The sequence below is a fragment of the Symphodus melops genome (assembly GCF_947650265.1).
Source record: "Symphodus melops genome assembly, contig: scaffold_250, whole genome shotgun sequence".
Taxonomy (NCBI): Eukaryota; Metazoa; Chordata; class Actinopteri; order Labriformes; family Labridae; genus Symphodus; species Symphodus melops.
Genome location: NW_027636754.1, coordinates 1 through 20407, shown reverse-complemented (window position 1 = coordinate 20407; position 20407 = coordinate 1). Strand labels below are relative to the sequence as shown.

The 20407-nt window shown below is 48.1% G+C and overlaps 1 protein-coding gene across 1 annotated transcript; it reads right to left on the bottom strand.

Annotated features, from left to right (window-relative positions):
• Positions 1-395: 395 nt before the first annotated feature.
• LOC306819096 (kinesin-like protein KIF13B) lies at positions 396-16434 on the bottom strand (the record flags this gene model as incomplete). Its single annotated transcript, XM_079372847.1, has 26 exons — positions 396-685; positions 770-1328; positions 3166-3222; positions 3342-3439; positions 6392-6530; positions 6613-6663; positions 7183-7260; positions 7532-7684; positions 7756-8031; positions 8108-8232; positions 8312-8367; positions 8447-8573; positions 8653-8752; positions 8871-9026; positions 9119-9251; positions 9331-9488; positions 10388-10561; positions 10648-10773; positions 11114-11263; positions 11647-11802; positions 14129-14291; positions 14370-14649; positions 14725-14915; positions 15096-15182; positions 16014-16144; positions 16300-16434. Coding segments are annotated over 26 exons (4065 nt in total), but the record flags the coding sequence as incomplete, so codon positions are not given.
• Between the last annotated feature and the right edge of the window lie 3973 nt (positions 16435-20407).

The window sequence follows — 20407 nt, the reverse complement described above, 5'->3', positions numbered from 1 at the left end:
CTGGGTATCGTGTCGTATCCAGGGATGCAAAGACATCGCAGGAGCTTTATTGAGGTTTGTAAAAAGAGCGTATTTGAGCGTCCTCCTCGCTGAGATCACGCAGCACGATTAGATTTTATAAAAGTAACAAAAAGACTTTAAGAAGAACGAGTTATAAATCTGAGTTTAAAATATCAAATCAAAATAAGTTAGAAAACAACAGAGAGACGGAGGTCGACTTTTAAACATTTGCATAAAAAGGCGACTCGTGCCTGAAGTGTGACGAGTTTGCATCCCTGCATAGCACCCAGGAAGCACCGTCCAATCAAAGCCCCTCAGCGCTCCGACTCACCTGCGGCGGCGTTCCCACCGATCAGCGTTCATTCAGCATTATTCTCCCACGTGATAAAGCGGATATGATGTTTGAACTAAAGGTCAGTCAGTGCGAGCGAGCCCGTTGCATAGCTGGGAGGAGAAGACGAGAGCGCCGCTGTCCCGTCTCAACTGCTCCAAGACTTGCGGTTCTCCCCCCGGCGGGCTACCACGGCTTCTCGCCGCAGAACGGGGACGTGAGCTGGAGCGGAGAAGTCTCCCGTGTGGCGACTCGTCTGCTCGCGGCAGGACAGGCGGTCTGGGCGAACCAGTACCCCATAACCCGGTTTACAGTGGAAATACCTGTGACCTCCGACTGAGCCGTCGTTCTTACCTGCGAGGAGAAAAGCAAAGTGAGCCAATGGTTTCTCTGATCACGCGTCACATGTGCGAACTGACCCTTTAACTCTGTACATACCTACAGGCGTGTCCAGCTCCACCCCCACCCACACGCCTTCAGCAAACTGCGTGGATCCCACGTAGCGCACTGTCCCGGCCTTATTGCTTCCTACTGTCACATAAGCCCCGCCCATCAGCCAATCAGGTAGTGCGCTGTCTTGGCTGTGCTCTTCATCGTCCATAAAGATCTCCAGCCTCTCAAGCCCCTCCCCCCCCCCTCCTCCTGCTGAGTCCACATGTTCAGAGACGTTGTTGTGATTGGCCGAGCTGTTGAGAGGAGGGGGAATGATGGCGGCCATCTTGGTGCCAAGCTGAGAAGAAGAGGTCACAACATCGTTCCTGTCAGCGCCCTGCTGCTGGGGGATTGTGGGTAACGTAGTGTCAGCAGCGAGGAGGGAGGAGGAGGAAGACGAGGGTTGGAGGACGTCGGACAGGGTGACCGTAGAAACACTAGTGGAGAAGTAGCCGCTCGATGATTGGCTGAGGGGGGTGATGTCATGCGGGTCATGCACAGGAAGAGGAGGGGCTTCTGGGAACTCTGAGCGTCTGTCTTTGGTCGGGGGCCGCAGATGAGCAGTCTACAGGAAACCACCGGTTGCCACGGGAACAGAGGGACAGACCAAAGCATGCAGACAAAACAACAAAACAACAAATCAGATATAAGAATCAACGTCCTGCAAAATTAACCCTGCAGTGATGTCATGATGATGTCATCAGGTTATCTTTGACCTTTGCACTCAGAGTCTGCTGAGTCATGGTGTTTGAAACAGGCTTTGACTATTCAGAGGCACCAAGTGAAGAAAGTCCACCTCAGAGCAGATCTAGACCCAGGGTCTCTGTAGAACTGGACTCTGTAGAACTAGACTCTGTAGAACTAGATTCTGTAGAACTGAACTCTGCAGAACTGGACTCTGTAGAACTAGATTCTGTAGAACTAGACTCTGTAGGACTAGATTCTGTAGAACAAGACTCTGTAGAACTGAACTCTGTAGAACTAGACTCTGTAGAACTAGACTCTGTAGAACTGGACTCTGTAGAACTAGATTCTGTAGAACTGGACTCTGTAGAACTAGACTCTGTAGAACTAGACTCTGTAGAACTGGACTCTGTAGAACTGAACTCTGTAGAACTAGATTCTGTAGAACTGGACTCTGTAGAACTAGACTCTGTAGAACTAGACTCTGTAGAACTGGACTCTGTAGAACTGAACTCTGTAGAACTAGATTCTGTAGAACTGGACTCTGTAGAACTAGACTCTGTAGAACTAGATTCTGTAGAACTAGACTCTGTAGAACTAGACTCTGTAGAACTGGACTCTGTAGAACTGGACTCTGTAGAACTAGACTCTGTAGAACTAGATTCTGTAGAACTGGACTCTGTAGAACTGAACTCTGTAGAACTAGACTCTGTAGAACTAGACTCTGTAGAACTGGACTCTGTAGAACTAGACTCTGTAGAACTAGATTCTGTAGAACTGGACTCTGTAGAACTAGACTCTGTAGAACTAGATTCTGTAGAACTGGACTCTGTAGAACTGGACTCTGTAGAACTGAACTCTGTAGAACTGGACTCTGTAGAACTGGACTCTGTAGAACTGAACTCTGTAGAACTAGATTCTGTAGAACTGGACTCTGTAGAACTAGACTCTGTAGAACTAGACTCTGTAGAACTGGACTCTGTAGAACTGAACTCTGTAGAACTGGACTCTGTAGAACTAGATTCTGTAGAACTGGACTCTGTAGAACTAGACTCTGTAGAACTGAACTCTGTAGAACTAGACTCTGTAGAACTAGACTCTGTAGAACTAGACTCTGTAGAACTAGACTCTGTAGAACTGAACTCTGTAGAACTAGATTCTGTAGAACTGGACTCTGTAGAACTAGACTCTGTAGAACTAGATTCTGTAGAACTGAACTCTGCAGAACTGGACTCTGTAGAACTAGACTCTGTAGAACTGAACTCTGCAGAACTGGACTCTGTAGAACTAGACTCTGCAGAACTGGACTCTGTAGAACTAGACTCTGTAGAACTGGACTCTGTAGAACTGGACTCTGTAGAACTAGACTCTGTAGAACAAGACTCTGTAGAACTGAACTCTGTAGAACTAGACTGTAGAAGTAGACTCTGTAGAACTAGACTCTGTAGAACTAGACTCTGTAGAACTGGACTCTGTAGAACTGGACTCTGTAGAACTAGACTCTGTAGAACAAGACTCTGTAGAACTGAACTCTGTAGAACTAGACTGTAGAAGTAGACTCTGTAGAACTAGACTCTGTAGAACTAGACTCTGTAGAACAGGCTCGTCGCTCAGACTCATGGACGTCATGCAGGACACTTTTAAGCCTCAGGTCCAGCAGAGTCCAGATCAGAACCTGGGTCCATCATGAACACCATAAAAGTGACAGACGGGCTCACCGTGTCAGACTTCCCTCTGCTGTCGTCTCCTCCAGACGAGATGATGCGAGGAGCATGCTGCAGAGAGACAGTGTGTGTTAATAATACACACACTGTAACACACACACATTATTAATACACACTCTAACACACACACACACACACACACACACACACACACACACACACACACACACCTGCTGGCTGGGCGCTGAAGGTCTCAGCTCCTTCTTGTCGTCTCGAGCTGGAAACAGGGACTTGAGCAGTTTGGGCATCTGAGGGACCAGCGCCTTCACTGAAAGATAAGAGGCAGCAAGTCCTGAACGACCTGGGGAGGGGGGGGGGGGGGGGGGGGGGGGGGTAGGAGAGAGAAGAAGGAAGCGAGGAAGGAGGAGGAGCAGGAGGTGAAAGAGGAGCAGTGAAAGATTAAGACTGGAAGCTGAAAGAGAGTCCAGAAAACAGCCAATAAAAGCCCACAGCCTTCGATAGAGGAAACAATGACTCAGCATTAATCCTGTCTGACACACAGAACACTAAACTATCACTGACTCAGCATTAATCCTGTCTGACACACAGAACACTAAACTATCACTGACTCAGCATTAATCCTGTCTGACACACAGAACACTAAACTATCACTGACTCAGCATTAATCCTGTCTCACACACAGAACACTAAACTATCACTGACTCAGCATTAATCCTGTCTCACACAGAATTAACACAACAACACCAAGGACACACTGATACACACAAGCAAGGAGAGAGGAGAGGAGAAGAAGGAAGGAAGGAAGGAGAGGGAGGAAGGAGAGGAAGGAAGGAGAGGAAGGAGAGGGAGGAAGGAGAGGAAGGAAGGAAGGAAGGAGAGGAAGGAAGGAAGGAAGGAAGGAAGGAAGGAGAGGAAGGAAGGAAGGAGAGGGAGGAAGGAGAGGAAGGAGAGGGAGGAAGGAGAGGAAGGAAGGAAGGAAGGAGAGGGAGGAAGGAGAGGAAGGAAGGAAGGAAGGAAGGAAGGAAGGAAGGAAGGAAGGAAGGAAGGAGAGGAAGGAAGGAAGGAAGGAAGGAAGGAAGGAAGGAAGGAAGGAAGGAAGGAGAGGGAGGAAGGAGAGGAAGGAAGGAAGGAAGGAAGGAAGGAAGGAAGGAAGGAAGGAAGGAGAGGGAGGAAGGAGAGGAAGGAAGGAAGGAGAGGAAGGAAGGAAGGAGAGGGAGGAAGGAGAGGAAGGAAGGAAGGAAGGAAGGAAGGAAGGAAGGAGAGGAAGGAAGGAAGGAGAGGGAGGAAGGAGAGGAAGGAAGGAAGGAGAGGAAGGAAGGAGAGGAAGGAAGGAAGGAAGGAGAGGAAGGAAGGAAGGAGAGGGAGGAAGGAGAGGAAGGAAGGAGAGGAAGGAAGGAAGGAGAGGAAGGAAGGAAGGAAGGAAGGAAGGAAGGAGAGGGAGGAAGGAGAGGAAGGAAGGAGAGGAAGGAAGGAAGGAGAGGAAGGAAGGAAGGAAGGAGAGGGAGGAAGGAAGGAAGGAGAGGGAGGAAGGAGAGGAAGGAAGGAAGGAAGGAAGGAAGGAAGGAGAGGGAGGAAGGAGAGGGAGGATGATGAGAAGAGGAGAGGAAAGAAGGAGAGGAAGGAAGGAGAGGAAGGAAGGAAGGAGAGGGAGGAAGGAGAGGAAGGAAGGAGAGGAGGAGAGTGAAGGAAGGAGGAGAGTGAAGGAAGGAGAGGAGGAGAGTGAAGGAAGAGAGGGAGGAAGGAAGGAGAGGGAGGAAGGAGAGGAAGGAAGGAGAGGAAGGAAGGACGGAGAGGGAGGAAGGAGAGGAAGGAAGGAGAGGAAGGAAGGAAGGAGAGGAAGGAAGGAAGGAAGGAGAGGGAGGAAGGAGAGGAAGGAAGGAGAGGAAGGAAGGAAGGAAGGAAGGAAGGAAGGAGAGGGAGGAAGGAGAGGGAGGATGATGAGAAGAGGAGAGGAAAGAAGGAGAGGAAGGAAGGAGAGGAGGAGAGTGAAGGAAGGAGGAGAGTGAAGGAAGGAGAGGAGGAGAGTGAAGGAAGAGAGGGAGGAAGGAAGGAGAGGGAGGAAGGAGAGGAAGGAAGGAGAGGAAGGAAGGACGGAGAGGGAGGAAGGAGAGGAAGGAAGGAGAGGAAGGAAGGAGAGGAAGGAAGGAAGGAGAGGAAGGAAGGAGAGGAAGGAAGGAGAGGAAGGAAGGAGAGGAAGGAAGGAAGGAGAGGGAGGAAGGAGAGGAAGGAAGGAGAGGAAGGAAGGAAGGAGAGGGAGGAAGGAGAGGAAGGAAGGAGAGGAAGGAAGGAGAGGAAGGAAGGAAGGAGAGGGAGGAAGGAGAGGAAGGAAGGAGAGGAAGGAAGGAAGGAGAGGGAGGAAGGAGAGGAAGGAAGGAGAGGAAGGAAGGAAGGAGAGGAAGGAAGGAGAGGAAGGAAGGAAGGAGAGGGAGGAAGGAGAGGAAGGAAGGAGAGGAAGGAAGGAAGGAGAGGGAGGATGATGAGGAGAGGAAAGAAGGAGAGGAAGGAAGGAGAGGAGGAGAGTGAAGGAAAGAAGGAGAGGAAGGAAGGAGAGGAGGAGAGTGAAGGAAGGAGAGGAGGAGAGGAGGAGAGTGAAGGAAGGAGAGGAGGAGAGTGAAGGAAGGAGGAGAGTGAAGAAAGAGAGGGAGGAAGGAGAGGAAGGAAGGAGAGGAGGAGAGTGAAGGAGAGGAGGAGAGGAGGAGAGTGAAGGAAGGAGAGGAGGAGAGTGAAGGAAGGAGAGGAGGAGAGTGAAGGAAGGAGAGGAGGAGAGGAAGGAAGGAGAGGAGGAGAGGAAGGAAGGAGAGGAGGAGGAGAGGAGGAGAGTGAAGGAAGGAGAGGAGGAGAGGAGGAGAGTGAAGGAAGGAGAGGAGGAGAGTGAGAGGAGGAGAGTGAAGGAAGGAGAGGAGGAGAGTGAAGGAAGGAGGACATGTAGTGAGGGAGTTAGGAGACAAAGCAGGAAAGATGAGAGTTGAAACTTACGGCTGAAGGAAAGAAGAGTTTAAAGAGAAGGAAGGTTAACTAGTATTAACAGAAGAGGAAGAGGAGGAGATCACAGAGTTAATGATGAAGAGGAGGAGATCACAGAGTTAATGATGAAGAGGAGGAGATCACAGAGTTAATGATGAAGAGGAGGAGATCACAGAGTTAATGATGAAGAGGAGATCACAGAGTTAATGATGAAGAGGAGATCACAGAGTTAATGATGAAGAGGAGATCACAGAGTTAAGGGGAGGGAGGAAGAGGGGGGGGGTTAAAGTCTCACCTTGCTCGGGCTCCTGTGGGGGCGTCATGCCGAAGGGGGTCGGGGACTGAGAGGGGGAGTAGGTGGAGGGGGAGGAGGCGGGCCGGGGGAGGGGTCGTTGAGAGGGCATAAAGATATCCTGCTGACTCTCCCATCGACCCTGAAACAAACACAGAAGAAGAAAACGTTTAGAAGAAGAAGAACGATGGGACGAGACCAACGTGAAGAAAGACGAGTGTTACCCTGTCGTCCAGCAGGCAGCTCGAGGACAGATCCTGTCTGCTCCCCGACAGCTGAGGACACATTTAATACATTATATTTAATATATACATTATATTTAATATATACATTATATTTAATAAATACATTATATTTAATATATACATTATATTTAATGAATACATTATATTTAATATATACATTATATTTAATATATACATTATATTTAATATATACATTATATTTAATATATACATTATATTTAATAAATACATTATATTTAATATATACATTATATTTAATATATACATTATATTTAATAAATACATTATATTTAATATATACATTATATTTAATATATACATTATATTTAATATATACATTATATTTAATAAATATGTGTTATACATATCATATTTAATAATATATTACATTTCATAAATGTTATATTATATATATAAATACATTATATTTAATACATACCGTATATCATATTTATAAATACATTACATCATAAATATTATATTTAATAAATACATATATTATATATATTTACTAAGTACACAGTGTTTCCTGTCATGTGTTTGTCTCACCCTGTGAACTGAAGGAGAACTGATGCTCCGTCTGTTACCCCTCCCTCTGCTCGTCAGCTGCTCCTTCACCGCCACCTCCTACACACACACACACACACCCACACACACACACACACACACACACACACACACACACACACACACACACACACACACACACACACACACACACACACACACACACACACACACACACACACACACACACACACACACACACACACACACACACACACACACACACACGGTGGAGTCTTACTATTCAAGGTCCACTTATCGAAGCCTTTCTCCAACCCAAGTCTTGAACTGGTCCGGTGTTGGAGGGTCTGAAGTGTTTGTGGTACTGTACCTGTCTGAGTCTATCCAGGGTCAGGATGTTCTCCAGGCTCAGCACGCTGCGGAGGTACTTCTCGATGGCGGCCTCGTCATCACTGGACTGACTGTTGTGAGCGCTGGCTGCGAGCCGGGCCAGCATCTCCCTGTCCTCTGATCCAGGAGCGTCCTGACGGGACAAAGACTTTAATGATGCATCCTGTCACGGTGTTTCTGTCAAACATATGGCGGGTATTTTACCCCGGGGATGTTGGAGACGACCTCGAAGGTGACCCCGCAGCCGGGGATGGTGCTGCGGGTCGACATCCTCCTCAGAAAGTTGTGAGCGAAACCTTGGCGACCCGGGTTAACGTTGACACAGATCCTCTTCCTCAGCACCAGCTGCATGTCTGCAGGATGGCTGAGCTGAACCACCACTCGAACAGTCAGGTACACCCGCTGCTCAGGCCACGCCCCCCCGCGGCTGAGCTGTGGACAGTCGTGTACCGTGGAGTCCCATGAAGCCTCGGCTTTCACCTGCAGGGTCGACAAACACTCGTGTTAATGTGAAGACGAGACGGCAGAGAGGCGCTTCAGGACGCTCCATCGTCACCTCGCCGTCGTGGTGTTTGACGATCTGCAGGTCGAAGAAGTCATCGTCGTCCTCTCCACTGAGCGTGGCGTCCCAGCCTCCAGCCTCAGGAACCTCAAAGTGGTCCTGAGAGCTCAGGTCATCAGCTGGGAGGAAAGAAAACCGTGAATGTTAGCGTGCGGCGAGACAAACAGGAGGAGGTCAACCAGCCAATGAGAGACGTACGTTTGAGGTTCAGGAAGAGGACGGGAATGTGAGTCTCCATGCCCGGAAGAGGAACCCTGAGAACGACACACACGCCGTAAACAACAAGTGTGTGTGTGCATTAAATGAGCCAATCATAGCGAAGCATGAGAGTACCATTCAGCAGGCGCTCCAGGAATCCCGCTGCCAGCAGACGGCACCATGACGGCGTTCCTCTCCTCCGTCAGAGTCAGGCGCCACTCCAGCAGCTGGGCCTCTCTCTCCGTCTCATCCTCGGTCTTTTCTGTACACACAAACAGGAAGTGTCTTCACCTGCACACTTCCTGTGGTCGACTGGTGAAGCGCTCGGGTTTGTGTCTCACCTGCTTTAGTGACCACGCTCTGCAGGTGCTGGTCCAGGTACTCTTGTCTCTTGGTGAGAGCAGATAACCACTGGCGCCGCAGACGTTCCAGATCTCGTTCCTGTGAGAACCGTTTTTATAAAGCATATAAAATATAGATATGAATGATAATGTGTTGTGGTTCAGTTCCTGCAGAGTCTTCCTCGGGTTCCTGTCTCCTCCTGTTTGGACCTGTTTACCTGGTAACTGTCCACCTCGTCCGCCTCCTGGCTGTCTGTCGTGTTTCTGATCTCCACACAACCGACCGACACGGCGAGAACTATCTCTGAAATCAGAGGCATGGTGCCCGAGTCCTGGACCGAGCGCACGTCCACCTGGATCCTCCTGGACTGACCCTGCAGGAGGGACATGAAGGGTTTAGTACCCCAGAGATAGCTCCACCTTTATGAGCAGGTGAGACCGTGATCCGGTCCGGTCTCATCCCTACCTGTCGGAGTTGGAAGATCCCTCCGGTCCGCACATCTCGAGCAGGAACCACTTCCACAGGGACGAAGTCTCCGTTCTCGTTAATCTCCAGGATTTGAACCCACAGCTCCAGGCGTCGTGTCACCTCGCTCCACCTACGACAAACACCATCAGAACAGGTCCAGGTACCCCGGTCCATCCAAAGAGCAGGCCCGGTTAGTACCAGGTGTGTACCTGTCTCGTAGCGTGCGGGTCTTGGCCTGGATGATGCTGAGGTCCCACAGCGCCGGGTTCCTTCCTGCATCAGCCTGTCTGTGGCCGAACACCTCGATGGCCACCGCCCCTTCAGTCAGGTACTCGATGAAGTCCTCTGATACGGGCACGGCCAGCTCCTACAGGACCAGAGACCAGACCCCCCGAGTCAGCAATGAGAGAGACACCACTGAGCAGGATTCATGTTTGACTGACTGTGACTCTAAACACCAGAACGTCTCCGACCATGTGACCATCATCTGTTCATTCACTTCCTGTTTCCACCTCATGTTGGTGAAGTCATGAAGACAAACACGAGTCTGTACGTTTGATTTTCAAATTGTGAAATTGTCTCACACCGTCTCACCCTGCAGCTGTCTCACCCTGCAGCTGTCTCACCCTGCAGCTGTCTCACCCTGCAGCTGTCTCACCCTGCAGCTGTCTCACCCTGCAGCTGTCTCACTCTGCAGCTGTCTCACCCTGCAGCTGTCTCACCCTGCAGCTGTCTCACCCTGCAGCTGTCTCACCTTGCAGCTGTCTCACCTTGCAGCTGTCTCACCTTGCAGCTGTCTCACCCTGCAGCTGTCTCACCTTGCAGCTGTCTCACCTTGCAGCTGTCTCACTCTGCAGCTGTCTCACCCTGCAGCTGTCTCACCTTGCAGCTGTCTCACCCTGCAGCTGTCTCACCTTGCAGCTGTCTCACCCTGCAGCTGTCTCACTCTGCAGCTGTCTCACCCTGCAGCTGTCTCACCCTGCAGCTGTCTCACTCTGCAGCTGTCTCACTCTGCAGCTGTCTCACCCTGCAGCTGTCTCACCCTGCAGCTGTCTCACCCTGCAGCTGTCTCACCTTGCAGCTGTCTCACCCTGCAGCTGTCTCACCTTGCAGCTGTCTCACCTTGCAGCTGTCTCACCCTGCAGCTGTCTCACCTTGCAGCTGTCTCACCCTGCAGCTGTCTCACCCTGCAGCTGTCTCACCCTGCAGCTGTCTCACCCTGCAGCTGTCTCACCCTGCAGCTGTCTCACCTTGCAGCTGTCTCACCTTGCAGCTGTCAAACACCACCATGCAGTGAGGGTCCTTGGTGCTGGGAGACGAGGACGACGGGTCCACTTCAGGAGCCACGATGATGGGCTCCGGCTGATCCCAGAAGGCATACTGACAGAAGACGAAGTTGGACAGGTACTGGGGCAGACCGGTGGCCTGAAGGATCTTAATCTGTGGACACAAACGTTCAGCGTCTTCAGACAGAGACCGGCGCCTTCTACGACCTCACACGTATTCACAGCTGAGCCCGGTCTTACCATGCAGACCAGTTTACGGTCCTGGACTTCAGAGTCCTGGTTGTTGTTGGATTCATCTCCTCCAGCCATGCTGTCCTCCAGCGCCCCCCCGACCCTCACCACCTCCACATGTAGACGCCCGGCCACCTGACCAGGAGAAGAACAAAGACCTGTACCTCAGAGAAACCAAGACCACCTGGGTGAAGGTTTCTGTGAAGGAGCCTGAACGTGAGTTCATCATTTAGACTGTTAGCTACAGTGAGCGAGCGCCACGCTCCAGCGTCTGCTCGACATACATGACGGACAGAAGGGTCACGACGGAACCCCACAGTGACTGCAGGGGACGCTTTTAAACGTGTCAGGTGGCGTGCAGTGTGTGCACTCTGGGTAATGATGTCATGGTTGTCACCTTCAACAACTCTGAACAGAAAGATGTGAAACTCCTTCAGAACATGAAAACACACAAAGAAGACTCTGCAGCACTTACCTCCCCCTTCTGGTTAATAATGGGAACTGCGTACTGCAGCTTGACATCGTAGAAGAGACAGGAGAGGAAGACGTTGGCGACGCCGATCAGACTGTGGTTCTCCTGCTCATCAAAGAACGGGTCAGCACGCCGGAGATACGAGCGCATCATCTGAGAGGGTCACACAGAGGAGAAGAAGACTTCAGCACATCGTGTTTCAGAGGACGGTCCAGACAGCGACCCAGGGGCGGGACCGCACGTCCACCTCGCTTGTCTTCCTGTGTGACTGACACGGCTCTGACTGCATGTTTTATATCTGATTTTTTATCGCAGTGGACACGGAGCGAGGAGGACATGGGGACACGATCTGTAAGAGGCTGAAATACAGAGATTATCAGACACGTGGAAAAGACATCAACAGCGCCGCGCCTGTCTGCTGCCAACGCTCTCAACCGCTAAAAACAACTGAGACGCTGGCGTTTAGGGAAAACCTTGAGGAGGACACGGGGAGGACACGGGGAGGACACGGGCGGGGCCGTGACGAGTGAACTCACAGCGTTGTCTTGGTTATTGTGGCTGTAGTCCTGCCACTCCTGGTACAGTTCTCTCATGTCAACCAGACGGTTCTCCATCTTGTCCAGACTCCAGATCTGCTTCCCTCGACACCGACGTCGAACCTGGATGGCCGGCTCACTGAGCACCGCATCCCTCTGTAGGACAGAGGACACATGGAGACATTTAGAGGATGCATCCCTCTGCAGGACAGAGGAGACAAGGAGACATTTAGAGGATGCATCCCTCTGTAGGAGAGAGGACACATGGAGACATTTAGAGGATGCATCCCTCTGTAGGACAGAGGAGACAAGGAGACATTTAGAGGATGCATCCCTCTGCAGGACAGAGGAGACAAGGAGACATTTAGAGGATGCATCCCTCTGTAGGAGAGAGGAGACAAGGAGACATTTAGAGGATGCATCCCTCTGCAGGACAGAGGAGACAAGGAGACATTTAGAGGATGCATCCCTCTGTAGGACAGAGAGAGGACACATGGAGACATTTAGAGGATGCATCCCTCTGTAGGACAGAGGAGACAAGGAGACATTTAGAGGATGCATCCCTCTGTAGGAGAGAGGAGACAAGGAGACATTTAGAGGATGCATCCCTCTGTAGGACAGAGGACACATGAAGACGTTTAGAGGATGCATCCCTCTGTAGGAGAGAGGACACATGGAGACATTTAGAGGATGCATCCCTCTGTAGGAGAGAGGACACATGAAGACGTTTAGAGGATGCATCCCTCTGTAGGAGAGAGGACACATGGAGACGTTTAGAGGATGCATCCCTCTGTAGGAGAGAGGACACATGAAGACATTTAGAGGATGCATCCCTCTGTAGGACAGAGGACACATGGAAACATTTAGAGGATGCATCCCTCTGTAGGACAGAGGAGACAAGGAGACATTTAGAGGATGCATCCCTCTGTAGGAGAGAGAGAGGACACATGAAGACATTTAGAGGATGCATCCCTCTGTAGGACAGAGGAGACAAGGAGACATTTAGAGGATGCATCCCTCTGTAGGAGAGAGGACACATGGAGACATTTAGAGGATGCATCCCTCTGTAGGAGAGAGGACACATGAAGACGTTTAGAGGATGCATCCCTCTGTAGGAGAGAGGACACATGGAGACGTTTAGAGGATGCATCCCTCTGTAGGAGAGAGGACACATGAAGACATTTAGAGGATGCATCCCTCTGTAGGACAGAGGACACATGGAAACATTTAGAGGATGCATCCCTCTGTAGGACAGAGGAGACAAGGAGACATTTAGAGGATGCATCCCTCTGTAGGAGAGAGAGAGGACACATGAAGACATTTAGAGGATGCATCCCTCTGTAGGACAGAGGAGACAAGGAGACATTTAGAGGATGCATCCCTCTGTAGGAGAGAGGAGACAAGGAGACATTTAGAGGATGCATCCCTCTGTAGGACAGAGGACACATGAAGACGTTTAGAGGATGCATCCCTCTGTAGGAGAGAGGACACATGGAGACATTTAGAAGATGCATCCCTCTGTAGGAGAGAGGACACATGGAGACGTTTAGAGGATGCATCCCTCTGTAGGAGAGAGGACACATGAAGACGTTTAGAGGATGCATCCCTCTGTAGGAGAGAGGACACATGGAGACATTTAGAGGATGCATCCCTCTGTAGGAGAGAGAGAGGACACATGGAGACATTTAGAGGATGCATCCCTCTGTAGGAGAGAGAGAGGACACATGGAGACATTTAGAGGATGCATCCCTCTGTAGGAGAGAGAGAGGACACATGGAGACATTTAGAAGATGCATCCCTCTGTAGGAGAGAGGACACATGGAGACATTTAGAGGATGCATCCCTCTGTAGGAGAGAGGACACATGGAGACATTTAGAGGATGCATCCCTCTGTAGGAGAGAGAGAGGACACATGGAGACGTTTAGAGGATGCATCCCTCTGTAGGAGAGAGAGAGGACACATGAAGACATTTAGAGGATGCATCCCTCTGTAGGAGAGAGGACACATGGAGACATTTAGAGGATGCATCCCTCTGTAGGAGAGAGAGAGGACACATGGAGACATTTAGAGGATGCATCCCTCTGTAGGAGAGAGGACACATGGAGACATTTAGAGGATGCATCCCTCTGTAGGAGAGAGGACACATGGAGACATTTAGAGGATGCATCCCTCTGTAGGAGAGAGAGAGGACACATGGAGACATTTAGAGGATGCATCCCTCTGTAGGAGAGAGGACACATGGAGACATTTAGAGGATGCATCCCTCTGTAGGAGAGAGAGAGGACACATGGAGACATTTAGAGGATGCATCCCTCTGTAGGAGAGAGGACACATGGAGACATTTAGAGGATGCATCCCTCTGTAGGAGAGAGAGAGGACACATGAAGACATTTAGAGGATGCGTCCCTCTGCAGGACAGAGGACACATGGAGACATTTAGAGACGGTGCTGCTATGCGTGCAGGACTGGAGCGTGTGAGACCTTGCGGTTGGCGTTGAGGTTGTCTGAGGGGATCTGCAGAGTGACTCTGTACTCGGTGTGGCGCTCCAGCTCCTCAGAGATGAAGCAGGCTTCTTGTACCAGGAGGTTGGCTCTCACGATCTGCTCCCTCAGCCTGCGCAGACTCCTCACCAGCACTGCCTCCCTGAAGGAGCAGGGGAGGAGGAAGAGGTGTTAGAGTGTACTCTTAGTTTGTCTTCATCACTCACAGAGACATTCCCACCTGTCCTCACTCCACTGCCTGAGCCTGCTCTGGGCGCTGCTGGGGTGGCTCATGCCTCCCATACTGAGTCTCTCCAGGCTGCGGTAGTGAGCCTGCTGTCCAGAAGCTTGCTGCACAGACGTCGCTCCTCCTGAGCTGCCGGTGGACAGACGATCCGGGTTCAGCTTCTTGCGGAGCTGCTGCAGCTCCTGCTCGTACATTTGTCTCTGTCGCTCCAGAGCAGAGCGCTTCTCCTCCTCGTGCTGTCTCTCCAGAGACTGAAGGACAGCTTGCATCGGATCTGTCGGGATGAAGAAGAAGGGGAGTTATTGTTTTTCTTACACACAGACACTTCCGTCTCCCTAAACACACTCACCGTTGTTTCCCAGGGCCTTCATCATGACCTCCGTTTGGGCAAACTCGTAAGAAAAGCTGACTTCACTGGACACCTCGCTGGCTGTGTCTCCATCTGCATCCAGCTGCTCGCTGCTGCCACTGTTCCTCATGACTCCTCCCTCACACTCCTCGTCCTCTGCACCCCGACTGCGTCGTTTGGGCAGGTTGATCCTGCAGGTGTTAGATTGGTGTATTACAAAATGTGCTGTTTGTAAATCTGATGCATCCAGGGGGGGGCTGTGATTGGGTGACAGGTGTCCCTTGATGGCCGTGAACAGAGCATGTTGGACTACCTGCTGCGTCTGATGATCTGATCTAAGCTCAGTTAAGTGTGGTGTCGGATATACTCACCTAAAGAAGTGGTTGTTTCCCCAGAGGATCCGGTCGCCATGATGAAGCTGCAGAGCGCTGCTTACTGGAGATCCATTCACACAGTTCCTGTAACACAACAAGTGTTCAGGTCCTACAGGTGTCAGTAGTTACAAGTGTTCAGGTCCTACAGGTGTCAGTAGTTACAAGTGTTCAGGTCCTACAGGTGTCAGTAGTTACAAGTGTTCAGGTCCTACAGGTGTCAGTAGTTAGAAGTGTTCAGGTCCTACAGGTGTCAGTAGTTACAAGTGTTCAGGTCCTACAGGTGTCAGTAGTTACAAGTGTTCAGGTCCTGCAGGTGTCAGTAGTTAGAAGTGTTCAGGTCCTGCAGGTGTCAGTAGTTAGAAGTGTTCAGGTCCTACAGGTGTCAGTAGTTACAAGTGTTCAGGTCCTACAGGTGTCAGTAGTTACAAGTGTTCAGGTCCTACAGGTGTCAGTAGTTACAAGTGTTCAGGTCCTACAGGTGTCAGTAGTTACAAGTGTTCAGGTCCTACAGGTGTCAGTAGTTACAAGTGTTCAGGTCCTGCAGGTGTCAGTAGTTACAAGTGTTCAGGTCCTGCAGGTGTCAGTAGTTACAAGTGTTCAGGTCCTGCAGGTGTCAGTAGTTAGAAGTGTTCAGGTCCTACAGGTGTCAGTAGTTACAAGTGTTCAGGTCCTACAGGTGTCAGTAGTTACAAGTGTTCAGGTCCTACAGGTGTCAGTAGTTACAAGTGTTCAGGTCCTACAGGTGTCAGTAGTTACAAGTGTTCAGGTCCTACAGGTGTCAGTAGTTACAAGTGTTCAGGTCCTACAGGTGTCAGTAGTTACAAGTGTTCAGGTCCTACAGGTGTCAGTAGTTACAAGTGTTCAGGTCCTACAGGTGTCAGTAGTTAGAAGTGTTCAGGTGCTGGCGTTTCTCACCTAGCGTTGCGGTACGGGCTGAGGATGACAGCAGCGTCTGCAGTGATGTCGATGACACAGTGCTCCGCCTGGATGCCCATCCCACACAGCTGGATGTCCTGAGAGTCCGCTGAGCCCACCTTAGTGTGTTCCTGAAACAGCCCACAAGTCACCAAACATCCGAGACACATCCGTGATAACAGAGTCATCACGAACATGGACTTTATTTGACCCCGTCATGACCTCACACTAAAGGTGAGTCTGTAAACACGTGTGTGTGTGTGTGTGTGTGTGTGTGTGTGTGTACCTTCAGGTAGTACACCAGCAGTTCATTGAGAGCAGGATCAGCATTCAGGTTGACTAAAAAACATTTATCATCTCCAACTTTAATCCCTGAAGACTGCAGAGAAATGCCCAGACTCTCCAGCTGCTTCTGACGTTCCTGCACACACACACACAACCAAATAAACACACACACACACACAACCAAATAAACACACACACACAACCAAATAAACACACACACACACAACCAAATAAACACACACACACAACCAAATAAACACACACACACAACCAAATAAACACACACACAAACAACCAAATAAACACACACACACAACCAAATAAACACACACACACACACAACCAAATAAACACACACACAAACAACCAAATAAACACACACACACACACAACCAAATAAACACACACACACAACCAAATAAACACACACACACACAACCAAATAAACACACACACACACAACCAAATAAACACACACACACACACAACCAAATAAACACACACACACACACAACCAAATAAACACACACACACAACCAAATAAAACACACACACAACCAAATAAACACACACACACAACCAAATAAACACACACACACACAACCAAATAAACACACACACACAACCAAATAAACACACACACACACAACCAAATAAACACACACACACACACACACAACCAAATAAACACACACACACACAACCAAATAAACACACACACAACCAAATAAACACACACACACACAACCAAATAACACACACACACACACAACCAAATAAACACACACACACAACCAAATAAACACACACACAACCAAATAAACACACACACACACAACCAAATAAACACACACACACACAACCAAATAAACACACACACACAAACAACCAAATAAACACACACACACAACCAAATAAACACACACACACACAACCAAATAAACACACACACACACAACCAAATAAACACACACACACACAACCAAATAAACACACACACACACAACCAAATAAACACACACACACAACCAAATAAACACACACACACACAACCAAATAAACACACACACAGACAACCAAATAAACACACACACAGACAACCAAATAAACACACACACACAACCAAATAAACACACACACACCCAAATAAACACACACACACACACAACCAAATAAACACACACACACACACACAACCAAATAAACACACACACAGACAACCAAATAAACACACACACACACAACCAAATAAACACACACACACAACCAAATAAACACACACACACAACCAAATAAACACACACACACACAACCAAATAAACACACACACACACAACCAAATAAACACACACACACAACCAAATAAACACACACACACACAACCAAATAAACACACACACAACCAAATAAACACACACACACACAACCAAATAAACACACACACACAACCAAATAAACACACACACACAACCAAATAAACACACACACACAACCAAATAAACACACACACACAACCAAATAAACACACACACACAACCAAATAAACACACACACACACAACCAAATAAACACACACACACAACCAAATAAACACACACACACAACCAAATAAACACACACACACACAACCAAATAAACACACACACACAACCAAATAAACACACACACACACAACCAAATAAACACACACACACAACCAAATAAACACACACACAAAACAACCAAATAAACACACACACACAACCAAATAAACACACACACACACAACCAAATAAACACACACACACACAACCAAATAAACACACACACAAACAACCAAATAAACACACACACAAACAACCAAATAAACACACACACACAACCAAATAAACACCACACACACAACCAAATAAACACACACACACACACACACCAAATAAACACACACACAAACAACCAAATAAACACACACACACACAACCAATAACACACACACAAACAACCAAATAAACACACACACACACAACCAAATAAACCACACACACACAACCAAATAAACACACACACACAACCAAATAAACACACACACAACCAAATAAAACACACACACACACAACCAAATAAACACACACACACAACCAAATAAACACACACACACACAACCAAATAAACACACACACACAACCAAATAAACACACACACAAACAACAAAACACACTACAACCAACCAACCAACCAAACACACACACACACACACACACACACACACACAACCACCAACCAACCAAACACACACACACACACACACACACACACAACCAACCAACCAACCACACACACACATACAACCAACCAACCAAACACACACACACACACACACACACACACACATACACATACACACAACCATAAACACAAAAACACACACACAACCAAATAAACACACACACAAACAACCAAATAAACACACACACAAACAACCAAATAAACCACACACACAACCAAATAAACACACACACACACAACCAAATAAACACACACACACACACACAACCAAATAAACACACACACAAACAACCAAATAAACACACACACACACAACCAAATAACACACACACAAACAACCAAATAAACACACACACACAACCAAATAAACACACACACAAACAACCAAATAAACACACACACACACAACCAAATAAACACACACACACACACACAACCAAATAAACACACACACAAACAACCAAATAAACACACACACACACACAACCAAATAAACACACACACACAACCAAATAAACACACACCACAACCAAATAAACACACACACACAACAACCAATAAACACACACACACACAACCAAATAAACACACACACACACCAATAAACACACACACAACCAAATACAACACACACACACCAAATAAACACACACCACAACCAAATAAACACACACACAAACAACCAAACACACAAACAAACAACCAACCAACCAACCAAACAACACACACATACAACCAACCAACCAACCAAACACACACACACACACACCACACACAACCAACCAACCAACCAAACACACACACACACACACATACAACAACCAACCAACCAACCAACCAACCACACACACACATACAACAACCAACCAAACACACACACACACACACACATACACACAACCAAATAAACACACACACACACAACCAAATAAACCACACACACACAACCAAATAAACACACACACAAACAACCAAATAAACACACACACAAACAACCAAATAAACACACACACACAACCAAATAAACACACACACACACAACCAAATAAACACACACACACAACCAAATAAACACACACACAAACAACCAAATAAACACACACACACACAACCAAATAAACACACACACAAACAACCAAATAAACACACACACACAACCAATAAACACACACACAAACAACCAAATAAACACACACACACAACCAAATAAACACACACACACACAACCAAATAAACACACACACACAACCAAATAAACACACACACAAACACCAAAATAAACACACACACACACAACCAAATAAACACACACACACACACACAACCAAATAAACACACAACAAACAAACAACCAAATAAACACACACACACACAACCAAATAAACACACACACAAACAACCAAATAAACACACACACACAACCAAATAAACACACACACAAACAACCAAATAAACACACACACACACAACAAATAAACAAACACACACACACACAACCAAATAAACCACACACACAAACAACCCAATAAACACACACACACACAACCAAATAAACACACACACACACACACACCAAATAAACACCACACACAACCAAATAAACACACAAACAACAAACACACAAACAAACAACCAACAACCCAACCAAACAACACACACACACGCACATACAACCAACCACCAACAACCAACCAACACACACACACACACACACACACACACACACACACACACACAACCAACCAACCAACCAACCAACCAAACACACACACACACACACACACACACACACAACCACCAACCAACCAACCAACCAAACACACACACACACACACACACACACA